Source organism: Gadus chalcogrammus, chromosome 7 (genome assembly GCF_026213295.1).
Source record: "Gadus chalcogrammus isolate NIFS_2021 chromosome 7, NIFS_Gcha_1.0, whole genome shotgun sequence".
Classification (NCBI taxonomy): domain Eukaryota; kingdom Metazoa; phylum Chordata; class Actinopteri; order Gadiformes; family Gadidae; genus Gadus; species Gadus chalcogrammus.
In genome coordinates, this window is record NC_079418.1 from 25,469,244 (window position 1) to 25,484,174 (window position 14,931).

Consider the following 14,931-nt stretch of genomic DNA (forward strand, 5'->3'; position numbering starts at 1 on the left):
GGCGGGGCTGGGGGGGGGGGTTGTGGGGGGTGTAATCTGTTAAAAGCAGTCTTAATGTTCGGGAGAAGAAGCAACATCGACCGTAAAGAGAGCTAATCACGCGAGTGCTCCTGGGCGTATGCTGACAAGAAACAGATTTGATTTCTTTATTCCTTTTAGGACTCCAGGCATCATTATGAAGATTATAAAGATGTTACATGAAAATAATCCCCTTTAAGTGGATCAGCCCTTCGCACAGCCATATCGAGGAGGGCTTTCTTTGCATTTCCATTAAAAATACGTATCTGTTTAATATTAATTGGCAGGCAATGGCTGCTTGTGCGGTGGCCATAACTTCACACCTGCGTCTCAGAGTCCGCTGGACACCCGAGGAGGCCGGGGGGCACGTGAGCAACGCGGGAAAAAGAGAGATGCAGGGGAATCGCACATGGGTGCCTCGTAGGCCTACATACCAGTGGCATTCATCTCTAAATTGGCCCATAAGGGTGATTTACAGTTTGTGCGGTTTGATGCGTCGCACAGTCCAGGACTTCCCGATCAGGATTATGCTGCGTGGCATTATATGTTTGGCCTGAGAATGAGGATGCGCCATTTTTAATTATATTAAAGAATTAAAAAATAGACACTATTGAGTATTATGTCTGCGTTAGCATGCTGTGGTGTTCAGCACATAATACGGTTTCAGTGGCGGAGATACGATTAGGATCTTAAAGGAATGGCTCCTGGTTTTAAAGGTCCCGAATACCAATTCTACTACTAATACCCTAACTGGAATTCAGAGCGCCGCTCATTCAATTAGGATAACCAGGCAATAACACCCCATTCTCTCTCTCTCTCTCCCTCTCTCCCTCCCCCTCCCCCTCTCCCTCTCCCCCTCTCTCTCTCTCTCTCTCTCTCTCTCTCTCTCTCTCTCTCTCTCTCTCTCTCTCTCTCTCTCTCTCTCTCTCTCTCTCTCTCTCTCTCTCTCTCTCTCTCTCTATCTCTCTCTCTCTCCCCCTCCCCCCCCCTCTCTCTCTCTCTCTCTCTCTCTCTCTCTCTCTCTCTCTCTCTCTCTCTCTCTCGTCCCCTGTGTAACCCCGCCCCTTTACTAATCGGTTAAGCAAACGTGGATCAATGTTTCCATGGGAACCGACGCATCCCAGACACACACACACACACACACACACACACACACACACACACACACACACGTCCATTCCATTGTTCCAGATTGAACCTCGTATAGCAGACCATACCGTTAACAGCCATCGATATTGTAGTTTTTGTTTAAGGTAATCAAGGTTCCCAGAATTCTAAGTCAATCTCAAACTTTCTTCAGTGCTGTGCAGAAGACAAGTGTATCATAGAGCAGGTAAGCATAGACTAAACCAGATTGGTCTGAGTTGGCAGTCTGTCAGAGGGGTGGTCCGCATTGCGCAGGGCATTGGAAACGAGCATTGGAATCGCTGTATGTCACAGTGATCTAAGGCAGCGCTAGCTTGCCTGGCGTCTTCTCCCATCACAGCTGATTAAGTAGAGAAAGGTTTTCAGACTGAATCAGCAGTATAATGTCTGCATATGTGCTCATCATGTTAATGCTTCTTACTCGGGCTCGAACGTTCAGGTGCGGTCAGTGTATCTAAAGCCCACCCACTGGAGAGGAAGAGCTCAACTCCAACAAAGGAGGAGATCCAGAATGTTCTTTATCTGTGATTTTATTTACGGGTCAACAACCGTCTTCAAAGACCACTGGGGGTAATTGCTGATACAGAGTTATTAAGCATAGCCTGGTTTATCATTGCTAGCCTATTCAATCTTCAAAAATGCTACCCATAAATTATAAAGCGTTGAACAAAGCATTCCCCAAAATCACATCTCGTTTTAACTTATTTCACATGAGGGGTCTTTCTCATCAGTTTTTTTTGACACACGCACCAGCCCTTACAATCTCCAGTTATCAATGAATTCGGTTGGAGCTAAAGTTCTGTCCCCTTGGGCCATGACTGAGTGAAGAAAGTCGACAATCTTGAAGAGATTCAAGTGAAAATCTCTGGAATACTCTTTTGAATTCACAAGTTGCCCTTCACGACCCTTACACTCCTCATCCGTTCCCCAGCTGACTACACCGACCTAAAAAGACAAAATATATATTGCAAAAATAAAGTCAAATTTGATAATTAGTTTGTGTTCAACAAATTCAACCTTAAACATAACTTGAATTGAAAGTCATGCTAAGTTTGTGATTACCTGTATGGTGCGCTGGTTGTAGTCTCTAAAAACAGCACCACCAGAGTCCCCTGCCCCCCAAAAAACAGGCAGAATTGTATGTCAGTACATCATGTACTGGTCACCGTTACCCTTGCGACCATTTTTGTATCATCTTGGTTTGAGTGTTTGGAGCCAAGATGGCCACAGGGTGAATAAGGCCCATAGGCCTTAGTTATCGTTATATACTCAGACCATTTATATCAATAATATAAAAAACAAATACTTGATAGTTCCCAGCAAAATAAGTCCCAACAGAGGTGGGGTTAAGAGATATTGTGCAGCATAATAAACATCTTCATGACAACATTTTCAACTGAGTGTCTTTTGATCCTTCAACATTTGATATAATTCTAGCGGTTTTGAGAGAGTAACGAGGCGGGGGGGGTTGCGCAGAAATGTTTACAAAATTCAGACTAGAGCTACCAATCGCAATTCTTCAGTATTGTACCTTTAATCTGTTAGCATTTTATTAGAAATGTGATTTTGTCTCTTTTTAATTTCTATTCCTGTCTTTTTCCTGTTACACCCTAATATGTTGGTAGTCTATAATGAATAAAAAACATATTTTTGCACATGATTAACCTACCTTTGCATGCTATGTGGTCTACAAAAGGTATAACACCACCTGTGCACAGGAAGTTGTCTGTCACAAATTCATGTATTTTTTCTGCTGTTACGTTTGGTAGTCTTGTGGCTTGATTGATACATGGGTCGCGCTACATTTCAGAGTGGGTAAAAGAGTGAGTGTAGGGTTAGGTTTTAGGTTTTGTTTCTGAACTCTCAGACAAGCAAAGTTGTTTCCTCATACATGCATGCAGTGACATATTCAAAAAATCATGTAAAAAGATATTTATGACGTCGCCAAGACTCACATTTTGACCCAGCTTTGCTACAACGTCTTTTTGTTGCACAGTGTCTTCCCCAGTCAGGAAATGCAGTCTTTGGTTGAAGTCCTTCAACAACAACTTCTCTACATGGAGTAATGTAATAAAGATTAGGCCTGTCAACAATGCTAAGAGCACATGAGCCTTTTGGAAACATGTAAATGTTTATCAAAGTGAAATCACTGAGTGATGTTTGTAACCTTGATCAGAGCACTTTGAATCGGGAGGCAAACGAAGGGCCTGGTTCGTTTCCTTGGTGCAGGGTATGCAAATGGGTCTAGAACAAAAAAAAAGGTTTAAGCAGCTAGATTGTTCTTAAATTCCTGGCTTTATGGATGATTATGATTCGAAGCGCAGAAGGTTTGTCATCTTGTGTGTGTGTGTGCGTGTGTGTGTGTGTGTGTATGTGTGTGTGTGTGTGTGCGTGCGTGCGTGCGTGCGTGCGTGCGTGCGTGCGTGCGTGCGTGCGTGCGTGCGTGCGTGCGTGCGTGCGTGCGTGCGTGCGTGCGTGCGTGCGTGCGTGCGCGTGTGTGTGTGAATAAATGTGCTATATATATGCAGCCTATTTACAAAGTGCAAGTGTACTATGTTATGTAAATAGCCTCACTTGAGATTTGTAGTGAAGATCAGATCCTCCTTCAATTGAACAAGAGCTACATCATAATCATAAAATTCAGCAATTCCTTCATCCTCTTTGGCTTTGATGTTGTATTGCGGATGACGGTAGTATTTCTCCACCACTTTGACTTTAAGAAACAGAAAATGAAGATACAATACATAAATAGCTCATTGTAAAGAAACGCTTTGCAAACTCAAAACCAACATAATTGAAATTGCTTCAAATTGATCATGTTTTAGTTTTTTCAGCCTCACTCCCTTGGTCTCTCCCTTGCTTTACGTCCACTTGGATGTTTTCAGGTAAGTCCCCAAGGAAGCAATGAGCAGCAGTCAGGATCAATTTGGAAGAGACGATAGCGCCAGTGCATGTCTTTGTCTGAAATAAATAATTAATAAATTAATAAGACATAAATCATGTGTGACATACTTTATACCATGTATCTGTGTCAATTTCTAACCCCCTACCTGACCATGACCTCTCAGTATGGTGAGCCTCACATTCCATGGATATACTAAACTCTTGGAAGAAGAAGTGAAGTCGGACAACTTGTGGAGTCCACATAAACTGACTACGGCTTCGTCATCTGCAGGATCAGAAACATTTGTATCATAGACGTTTCAGTAAAACTCAGAACCATGTTTGAACAACGTTATTATTGAAATCCTTATATGATAGTGAATAACTGCATATATTGATTGAGTGAGCCTTTCATATATCTCTTTCAATAGCTCACATAGCTCTTTGGAGCCCTAAATTAATCAATATATTGACAAATTCTGTCTGTAGGGAAAGATAAGGCGGTTCCCCGGGCAGGCATGTGACCAGCCCCAGCTCCAATCTGGGGCCATCTCTCGGTTTCACTACTGCATCGCCTCCACAGGCCTCCATATCTCTGTTGCTGTTAATCTCTGATAATACCTCCAAGGGTGCACTCGACTGGTTGCCTAATGCCGCATCAAGCCCATCTGTGCGAGGATGGCATTGAGGGTGGTCACTGGTGCTGTACTGGTTCTGCGGCTGACATCCCACATTTCCTACGACCAAATGTGTGGAACTAAATCACATTCCAGACATTAACACGTGGTTGTCCTGCACTGGTATCTGGATGTCTCCCACAACCTTCCCCTGAAGACTACTGCTACCCTGCGCTGGTATCTTCTTGAGTTCCATTACAGCTACACTACTATGGAGAATGTGTTTGGAGCTTGGGAGGTGATTTAATGATCCCCATTTCAAAATCTTATTTGAAAGAGCACTCACCAAATATTTCATCAAACATTGTGTCCATATCCTCTTTCAGGATTCTAAAGAAATGTCTCCCCCTTTCTTTCGTGGCAAGAGGTTGGAGGTCCAACTCGTATATCCTAGCTCCAACCGCAAATATGTAAACATCTACAACATGGAGGACAACATGCAACACACTGGTGATAAAATTGCATTTTGCGTTCATGACGCACAAACTTTGAGCTGTTAAATGTGTTTTGGTGTCCTACCCAGGTGGTCTTCTGGCTTAATGGCATTCTTTATTCTTTGTAGATTAGCCAGTGGGGAGCCGCCCATGTTATAACCACCTATGTTGAGCACAGTTCAACACAAAGTTACTCTCACTTGTAGGTCGTAGTTCGGAGGCCTATTTCAAAGGGAGTAGGCCTACCACAGATCTTTATGTCACACTCAACCACAAATAAGTTGGTCGCCAATGGTGCAGAGACAGACAGTAGACATATATCATTGCAGTGAATTAACTATTCTGTCATCCTTGTGAGTAGTATTTTTAAATAGAGGTTGAATTACCATCGGTAAATATTAAGATGATGTGACGAAGATCTTCAAATTTGGTCTTTGTTGTTTCTTCGATGATGATTATTCGTTCTAACATATGTTTGAAGACTTGGTTTAGATCAGTCCCTGTAGCCCTGTTTTCTGTGAAAAAAGGTGACACACGCACAAATGCACACGCATGCACGCACACACATAAAACACAAATCCACATACACACACACACACAAAGTTTATAAAATGTTGAATATAGCCACAAATTTAGACAATAATAACTAACTTTTTAGTAGTCAAACATGTCATGATCTCCCCTCTCAGTCATCTCATGCCCCCCTCTCAGTCATCTCATTCACCTTATGCCGCCTTCAAAACAGCTCGGATGTTCGGAAGCTCTTACGTGTCTTTACGTAAACCTTCCCTTCTTCCGAAATAAGACTGTTCAGGAAAGCCCCTTAGAAGTTCGTAGGCTATGACATTAAACCGGAAAACAGATTGTTCTGGAGAATAGACTTCACAACAACAACTATGGGGCCCGCAGCGACCACTTTGTGCTTCTATGCTGAATCAGATGAATCAGTTATTAGAACTGCATGTGATGGTTGAACATGAGCGAGAATTTTTCAAGTGATGTTTATAATTGTAAGCTATAATGTAACGTAATGCAAATGTTAAAATGGGTGTTAAGTTTGCCTCTTAGTGCTTGCTGCTAGTTCACTTTAGTCTATCAATGAAATGGGCAGCCATTGTTGTGACGTAATCTCAAAGGACTTCCGCACGAAACTCAGAGCGAAAACTCTGACCAAACAGTATGAAGGTATTATTGTAGCAAAAGGCTTTAGCACCTGTAACTGCAGAATTTGAATGCGTACACTAAAGTCACAGTAAATTTGAAGTCGTATATATTTATTTTGCATGTGTAGTCTAAAGTCCCAAATGTGTAACCGTACATTTGGGACTTTAGAGTACAAATGTTTTTTTTACCAATGTAAACACAAAATAGGGTCTAAGAGTACGCAAATCTGTGTTACAGGTGCACAAATCTTTTTGCTACAATCATTGCAGCGCAGTTGGTGCAAAACACGTTCGCACATCCATGTTTCATAATCTGAGAACATAACCAAAATGTGTGCATTCGTAAACCCAAATTTGAACTAATGCATCAGAAGTTGCACATCTGTGAAAAATGTCCTCACAAATAAAATGATAAAGAACGCTAAGTTGATTCAGCATTTTTATGAGCATTTTAATTGATTTGAGTGCAAAACTATCGACACTGCAATCAATAAATGTTTTATTGCAAGTAAAATAAATGTGATAAAAAAAATATTAATGGGAATCCAAAAGTTTTGTTTGCGAATCCAAAAGTTTTGTTTACGAATCAAAAAGTTTTGCTTGCGAATCCAAAAGTTTTGCTTGCAAATCCAAAAGCTTTGCTTGCTGTTGAGCTGAATCTCGTGGGCGGGACCTACGCCGAAAGATGTAAGACACGTCTCTATTGGCCAGTCTCGATCGGGGTGACAGCTTGGCAACATGTACATGCAGTTACAGGTGCTAAAGACTTGTGCTACAATAATACCTTCATAAAACCGAGTGTTCAAAGCACTTTCCTCCGAGCTTAGGGTCCAAACCTCCGAACCTCCAAGCCTCCCAGAAACTCAGACCGTTTTGAAGGCGGCATTAGCTCCCAGTGTTTTTCCACCGGCCCCTCCTTCTCCTCACCTGCCTGCCACTCTCTGCAGTCCAACTCTCCTCACCTGTTCCGCTCAGCTGCCTCTGATCACCAATCAACCCGGTATATAGACTCTCCTTTCAGTTCCCTCAGTGCCAGATGGTCCTATGTCTTCTGTACTAGCCTCTCAAGCGGTTTCCGGACTGATTCCCCGGTATTGACCCTGCCTGTCCCCTACCTGCCTGCTCTGTCTCTGTCCCGGTGATCGACCCTGCCTTCCGCCCCCGACAACGGATCCTGCTTGCGCCCTGCCTGTCCTCTGTCTGCTTGTTTCTGTATATAAAATACGTTACCGACTAACTGTCTGCCTGCCTACGTGTGCTGCATTTGGGTCCTCTCCCGATCCATTACAAAACATACCTTTTATTTGAATACTCTTCAGATCATCCAAAACAGCTTCAAGTGTTTTCGTATTTACTCCATTATAATAATCAAGAATGTTGGAAATAGGCAATAATTCGGAAGTGAAAAAGAGGATGTCATAGTTTGGGGAGACAGCATACGATGCTACCTGTAAAATGTAATAAAAATGATTTACTGAAAGCGTTTTGGGCCACAGCTATCACCAGCAAACAATATATACACTATGTGTATATGTCACATATCATGTGTATGTACATGTTGACTTACCCTTTCTATAAATGCCTGTACCATTACTGTTGATCTGTTTATGTCCTGTTTAGTGAGACTGTCAGAAATATCCACGGCGATGTACATATTCAGTGTTCTTCCATCTTTTGTAATCGTTATCTTTCTTCCCTCTTGTATGTCACCTGAAATATATTATGTTTTTGATGACATGCTCCTCCAATTTAATTAAACTTATTTGATTAAATAATGTTTAAATTGGGTTGATTTGACTCAATTCAAAATAAATTAAACCCCATTTAGCAGGTATTTAGTTAATGCATATTTCTAACTTACACTGCAGATATAATTTTTACCATCCAGAACATGTTATTGCATTTTCTTTCCCCGCAACTAATCATTTGCAGAGAAAGATAAACAGATTAAATGAGGGAGGGTCAATGCACTAAGTTCAAAACAAGAAATCAAAATGCAGCTCATACTGAGAGGAGGGAGAGTAAAGCAGATGGTTCTCTTACCGACTGACATCGACTCGGTCAGACTCTGCTTCATTGCGCCCCCAAACGCTTCACTGATATCCGATGCAGTGTCATACGTGTACTTATCTATAAAACAAAGGCGTAATGCCGATCATGATTATCATTACATGACATGCATACATAGACATACACGGACTCTCTCTGGTCTATGACACACACTAAGCGCTGGCTTACAGAAGCAGCTGGGCTCCACTCCGGACCACTGGCCGTCAGCTCTGCAGGTGCGCACCCTAGAGCCCACCAGGTACGTTAAGCTGTTGGTACAGCTGTACGTCACCTCGTCATCGTAGTCAAAATAGTCCCCCGAGCGCAGGCTTCCCGGGGGGATGCCAGGGTCCGGGCAAGGGTTACCTGCTGTCAATCAAGAACAAAAACAAAAGAACGATCAAGACAAGAACATAAAATAACTAGTACTAACTGCTATTTAACTAACGAATTACTGAATCATTGACAAACACGGAATAGAAGGGAGATGGAGTTGAAAAAGAGGCGAGCACGACAGAGACACACCTGCAGGCAGACCACCAGATGACCGAGCGACCGACAGACAGACAGACAGACAGACAGACAGGCAGGCAGGCAGACAGACAGACAGACAGACAGACAGACAGACAGACAGACAGACAGACAGACAGGCAGGCAGGCAGGCAGGCAGGCAGGCAGACAGACAGACAGGCAGGCAGGCAGACAGACAGACAGACAGACAGACAGACAGACAGGCAGGCAGGCAGGCAGGCAGACAGACAGACAGACAGACAGACAGACAGACAGACAGACAGACAGACAGACAGACAGTACTTCTTAGTTACCATCATCACGACTACAGATCGGGGTGCTGCCACTCCACTTTCCGTTGGCAAGGCAGACACGTTTCACCGACCCGCGAAGTCTGTACCCAGAATCACATTCATACATCGTCTCATTACCTACGAAGTATCTTTCCTCAGGAGGGTCGACTGACCCGTATTTCAGAACCGTTGGGTCAGGGCATTCTACCACTGCAAAAAGAATATAGAAAATAAAGGAAATAAATGTACGCCTTAATACCTTCATGACCTGTCATTGTTATCACTGTCCAACCCCTAACAGTTCCTTCATGACCTGAATCTGTAGTCACTGTCCAACCCCCAACTGCTACTTAATGACCTTTCTATGTAAGCACTGTCTAACCCCTGCTCCTAGAGACCTGTCTATGTAACCACTGTCTAACCCCCTTCGCTCCTTAAAGACCTGTCTCCGTAACCAATGTCTAACCCCCTTACTGCTCCTTTATGACCTTTCCCTTGATTCACTATCTAACCCCTGCTCCTTAAAGACCGGTCTCTGCACCAGTCAAACCCCCTACCCGCTCTTCAAAGACCTGTCTCTGCATTCACTGTCTAACCCCCTACCCGTTTCATAAATCCCTCTCTCTGTATTCACTCCCTACCTGGTTCGTTAAAGGTTATATCTGAATTCACTGTAAATAACTCTGGATTAAAGTTTCTCTGCAACCTTAATGACGTAACAGAATGGAAATATACCATCAAAATCTTCTTACATCTACATTTCTGGCTGATGTTCCTTTCTCGTGACGGTAGGTCCTGCCATCTGCGGCCTGAACACTGGCGGGTCATGGCAGGGTAGGGGAACAAACCATTGGGGCATTGATAGATCAAGGTACTGCCAGATTTCAGTCCCTGAGTGAGAATGTAATCCCCACCCTCTATCTCAATGCCTTCTTCGGTACAGTCACACCAAACACCCGCACCTGCCAACAACAAACCAATAACCCAGAAATGAGTTGATAATTCTACGGAACCTAAATAACCTGTTAACTGACATTCTTCGTGAGAGTTACAATCGACAACTTGTGTTTAAATGGCATGAAATATTTTCCTTCATCAATAGTGTATCAATTGTCCTCAAAGTGGCTTACCCAGAATCAGAAGGTTTAAAACTGTAGCAAGCCATCGCCAGTGAACCGATAGCTCCATCTTCTCTACTTTGACAAACGCTGAGGGTAACCCGCACATTTTATACAAAATGAGTTGGTGACTTATTAACTGCATGGTAAATACTAGGAGATCGATGCGTATCTATTTGCTGGCCATTCTTTTTCGGGATACGTTGCATCAATGAACACTTGACGGCTGGGAGTCAAACGCCACTGACTATCCTGACATAATAAAATGGTTTATTGTTAATAGAATGTAATAATTTTGTCTAATCATATCTATGTGACGAGACAACCTTGTTACATTCTACTAAGGATGACACATTACAGCTAGTTTATTCAAACTAGTTGTAATATATGCATTCCTTGTTGATCAATGATTGAAGAGTAATATAAAATCTAAAAACATTTTGGATTCAAGCACAACAATTTGGGTTTAATTTCATTACTTCTCTATCTAGTTTATATGTACTGTTTATCCTACAATATATACTTGGCTGCAAACAAGTGCAGAGTACAAACTTCAGTCTAAACTTTACTTTAGCTAATTTCCCGGTTATTTTATTGACCTCAAACACACACACACACGCACAAGCAGTGACACACACACACACACACACACACACACACACACACACACACACACACACACACACACACACACACACACACACACACACACACACACACACACACACACACACACACACACACACACAACCAAACAAAGTCTCTTTCGCTCTCTTCCTCTCTCTCTCATGCACAGTCTGAGAACAATCTGCATGCATAGGCTTACGTTCTTAACTAGTGGATTTAGAACCGTTACAATATGATCCGGTAATAGAGGAGGCGGAAGTTTCAGTACCGATTTCCTAAAACAGTATTTCTAGGAGCCGAGTTTTTTAAAATTGAACTACCACATTCTGTTCAACTTCTTTTAAAAGTACTTTAGAAGTACTTTAAGGTAAAGGCAAATGTTTATTCCACTCATGTTCTGAAATCTGCAGGCACATTCACGTTCTACTTGGTTCTGTCTCACAAGATGGTGCCCACACATTCAGGCCAACCATCAAGAAGTTTGCAGATGACACCACCGTCACTGGTTTGATCCAGGATGGTGATGAGTCTGCTTACAGACAGGAGGTGGACCAGTTGGTCCAATGGTGCAGTCAGCACCACCTGGTGTTAAACCACAACAAGACTGTGGAGATGACAGTGGATTTTGGGAGAAGTCCCCCCCCACTCCCCCCCCTCACCATCCAGAACGACACAGTGTCCACTGTGGATTCCTTTAGGTTCCTAGGCACAACCGTTTCACAGGACCTAAAATGGTGTCCCCACATGTACTCTGTCCAGAAAAAGGCCCAGCAGAGGTTATACTTCCTGCGACAACTAAGGAAGTTTAATCTGCCTAAAGAGCTGCTGACCACCTTCTACTCAGCCATCATCCAGTCTGTCATCTGCACCTCGATCACTGTCTGGTTTGGGTCAGCCACCAAACGGGACAGGGCCAGACTGCAACGGACAATACGGGCTGTGGAGAAGATCATTGCAGCTGACCTTCCCACCATTGAGGACCTGTACCAGTCCCGGGTCAGGAAAAGGGCAACAAGAATCGCCCTAGATCCCTCACATCCTGGTCACAAAATGTTCAACCTCCTTCCCTCGGGCAGGCGATACAGGGCACTGTTTGCCAAAACCAGCCGACACAAAGTCAGTTTCTTTCCCCAAGCATTCTCTCTGTTGAACGCTCAGAATTAGCCCCACCCTCTATTTTATTATATCATTATAATAATTATTATTTATTGTATTGTTTTTTTTGTTTTTTATATATTAACAATAGGTTAAATGTTGAGTGTTGCACATAGAGAGCAAAGGGACCGAAGTCAAATTCCTCGTTTTTTCGCAAACCTGGCCAATAAAGCTGAATCTGAATCTGAATCTGAATCTGAATCTGAATCTGAATAAACATACTGTCATAATATGGACACATAGTTGACATGTACAAAATCACTGCTTAATTATCATTATTTAAAAAAAGGATTGTCAAGCATACATGCTGTATCAAATGTGTTCTGAGCTTGTTGTTGCTTTTATGTCAACTGATTACATTTTGAATCTAGATACAATCAAGATTCAAAAACAGTTGATGGCAGAATATAGATATGTTTCTCATGTAACAAGGCCATTGTGTAAAAAATATATCCTGTAGCAAATGTCCTTGCTACACGCCACCTCCAGACGAAGGGCACAAAGCAAAGGTATGGGAAGGGTGCTTCGCTGGAGTGCTTGTGGAGATGGCTGGCTTAACCTGTGCACACTGATTACTCAATGTGCATCAGATGTGCAGCCTCACCCAGCCCCAGAGTCCAATCAGTCTCAGCCAGGTGAGACTTCTTAGGCTACGTTTACACGATGATGGTCTGAACAGAAGACGCAAAAGTGGCGTCGCGTCCTCACTTTTTATTCCGCGTTTAGACAAGCGTTTTCGGGAGGAAATCTGCGTGCATACGGTGACGCAAAAGTGTGTGGAATTCGTTTGGGTATGCTTGCCAAGCGGCTAGGTGGTGCTGTGATACACTATCACACAACACCGCCTTGTCTGAGCGCATGCGTTGTTCAGTAATACTATCTGTACATATCCTGCACATTTCGTGGAAAGACTCCTGTATGCTTGTTAGAGCTGCCAGAGCAGCTTGAAGGTCAGACGCATGGAAATAATCGGACATGTTTGTTTATTCCCTTGTACTGGCACATGTATGTGACGTAAACGCGTACGCGATGTGAGCAGATCTGAGCAGTGTTTTGCGTCTTGGCAGTGTAGACGGAAACGCTACGGCGGAGCGTATTCAACTTTTCCACTCTGGAGGGTGGTTTCAGATTTATGCGTTTTCATTCCCCAAAAACGCCGTCACCGTCTAAACGAAAGGCACTTCCGATAAAATATTTTGTCGTTTTTACCCGCAAGCGTCCTCTTGTAAACGGGCCTTAAACCGGCCCTCATCCACAGCCATACATTTTGCGCAAAGTCAAAATGATCTAATCCGTAATCCATCAGAATATAATAACAAAAAATATTTAAAATAATAATAATAAAAAAAATATATAAATGGCCATCTCAATGGCTTTTGTTTGCCAGATAAATCTTAAATCCCATTACACCAATAAATACAATATATCATTAATAAGAGCAATTCAAACCGTTAATTATGTGAGTGCTGCATGCAGTGCTCAATTATATTGTTCTTCATAAGTTTTATTCTTTCTTTCTAAATTTCAGATGTTTGCACCACCTTTCTTTCACTTGTTCAATAATACACTCTTTTGTTAGAAAAATATTTATTTTGGAAATTGAAAGAAATGCAAGTGACAGTTCTTCCTTAACTGCCGAATCGGCTGCTGCAAATCGGATGCCAACTTCAGCATCGTCAGTTCTTCATGGTTTGTTTTTTCTTTAAGGCTATTGTATAACATCTTTAGGGTTCTCTGGATTTCCTCGTGACACTTGTACCGGCACAAGTTCGGATGTGGGTGGTGGCTGTACCGGGGCAGGCAGGCCGAGCCGTCTTTGGACCTGCCTGTCACTCTCTGCTCATCAGTCCAACTCTCCTCACCTGTTCCGCTCAGCTGCCTCTGATCACCAATCAACCCGGTATATAGACTCTACGTTCAGTTCCCTCAGTGCCAGATTGTCCTATGTCTTCTGTACTAGCCTCTCAAGCGGTTTCCGGACTGATTCCCCGGTATTGACCGCAGTCCCCGGTAAAGACTGCAGTGGTGGGTGTTGAGGAGGGCATTTGTAGCAAAACGGATAGCAGAGTGAAAGAGTGTGTCCAGTTTGGCGAGAATGCCCTTGCATGCCTTTCTATAGATAGTATCACCGAAATCAAGTGTTGGGAGAATAGTCATTTTGGTAAGCGTGAGTTTAGAAGAGGAAGTGAAGGCGTGGCGGTGGCGGTAAAGGAAACCGAGTTTGGCCCGCACCTTAGACTGTAACCTGGAGGTGTGATGTGAAAAGCATACTGTAGTGTCTAACCAGATGCCCAAGTATTTGTAGATGGAGACTTGCTCGAAGGATTGCCCCCTCACAGGTGGAGATGTTCCATGGAGACGGAGAAGGGACACCCTTCCGATGAAACCACATGGCTTTTGTCTTAGATGTGTTGAGTGACAGTTTCAGTTGTGAGAAGGCATGTTGTCCCTGGAGAAAGCTATCCTGGAGCATGGATTGGACAGAGGAGGGAAACGGATCAGAGGCGTATAGGATTGCTTCATCGGCATAAAGGTCAATGAGGGAATTGCCAGCAGCTAGGGGGAAGTTATTGATGTAAATGGAGAACAGTGATGGACCAAGTATAGCGCCTTGAGGGAGTCCCTTGGTCACAAGGAGGGGGTGAGAGAATGAATTATCCAACCTTACGGTGAGAGAGATAGTGAGAGAACCAAGCCAGTGAGTGACCTGTGACCCCAATTCCTACTTTGCATGTGACGTCACGACCACTGGCTGGCTCTAGCAACTTAGCAACCTAACCAAGGATCTGCTAGGTCGTCGCCAGTTTTAACATACGAAACGAAAGTTGGTATTTTGAGGTGAAAATGATATGCCAGAT

The 14,931-nt window shown here is 43.2% G+C and overlaps 2 protein-coding genes across 4 annotated transcripts in view; one reads left to right on the top strand and one right to left on the bottom strand.

Annotated features, from left to right (window-relative positions):
- Nucleotides 1-14,931, top strand: part of LOC130385249 (glutamate receptor 4) — a 1,260,456-nt gene that overhangs the window by 314,882 nt on the left and 930,643 nt on the right. The gene's annotated exons all lie outside the window — the stretch shown is intronic.
- On the bottom strand, nt 1,677-10,411 carry LOC130385253 (complement factor B-like). Of its 2 annotated transcripts, XM_056593679.1 has the most exons (18): nt 10,304-10,411; nt 9,926-10,135; nt 9,195-9,383; nt 8,560-8,739; nt 8,365-8,451; nt 7,889-8,031; nt 7,619-7,769; nt 5,545-5,673; nt 5,244-5,321; nt 5,011-5,142; nt 4,215-4,333; nt 4,005-4,125; nt 3,739-3,877; nt 3,332-3,408; nt 3,120-3,217; nt 2,834-2,963; nt 2,227-2,276; nt 1,677-2,109 (listed from the first exon to the last, which is right to left on the bottom strand). In XM_056593679.1, the coding sequence occupies exons 1-18, from the start codon at nt 10,398-10,400 to the stop codon at nt 1,921-1,923; spliced, it is 2,319 nt and encodes a 772-aa protein (XP_056449654.1). In that variant the 5' UTR covers nt 10,401-10,411; the 3' UTR covers nt 1,677-1,920. The 2 variants fall into 2 exon arrangements, with proteins under 2 accessions (XP_056449654.1, XP_056449655.1); XM_056593680.1 differs by lacking the exon at nt 2,834-2,963.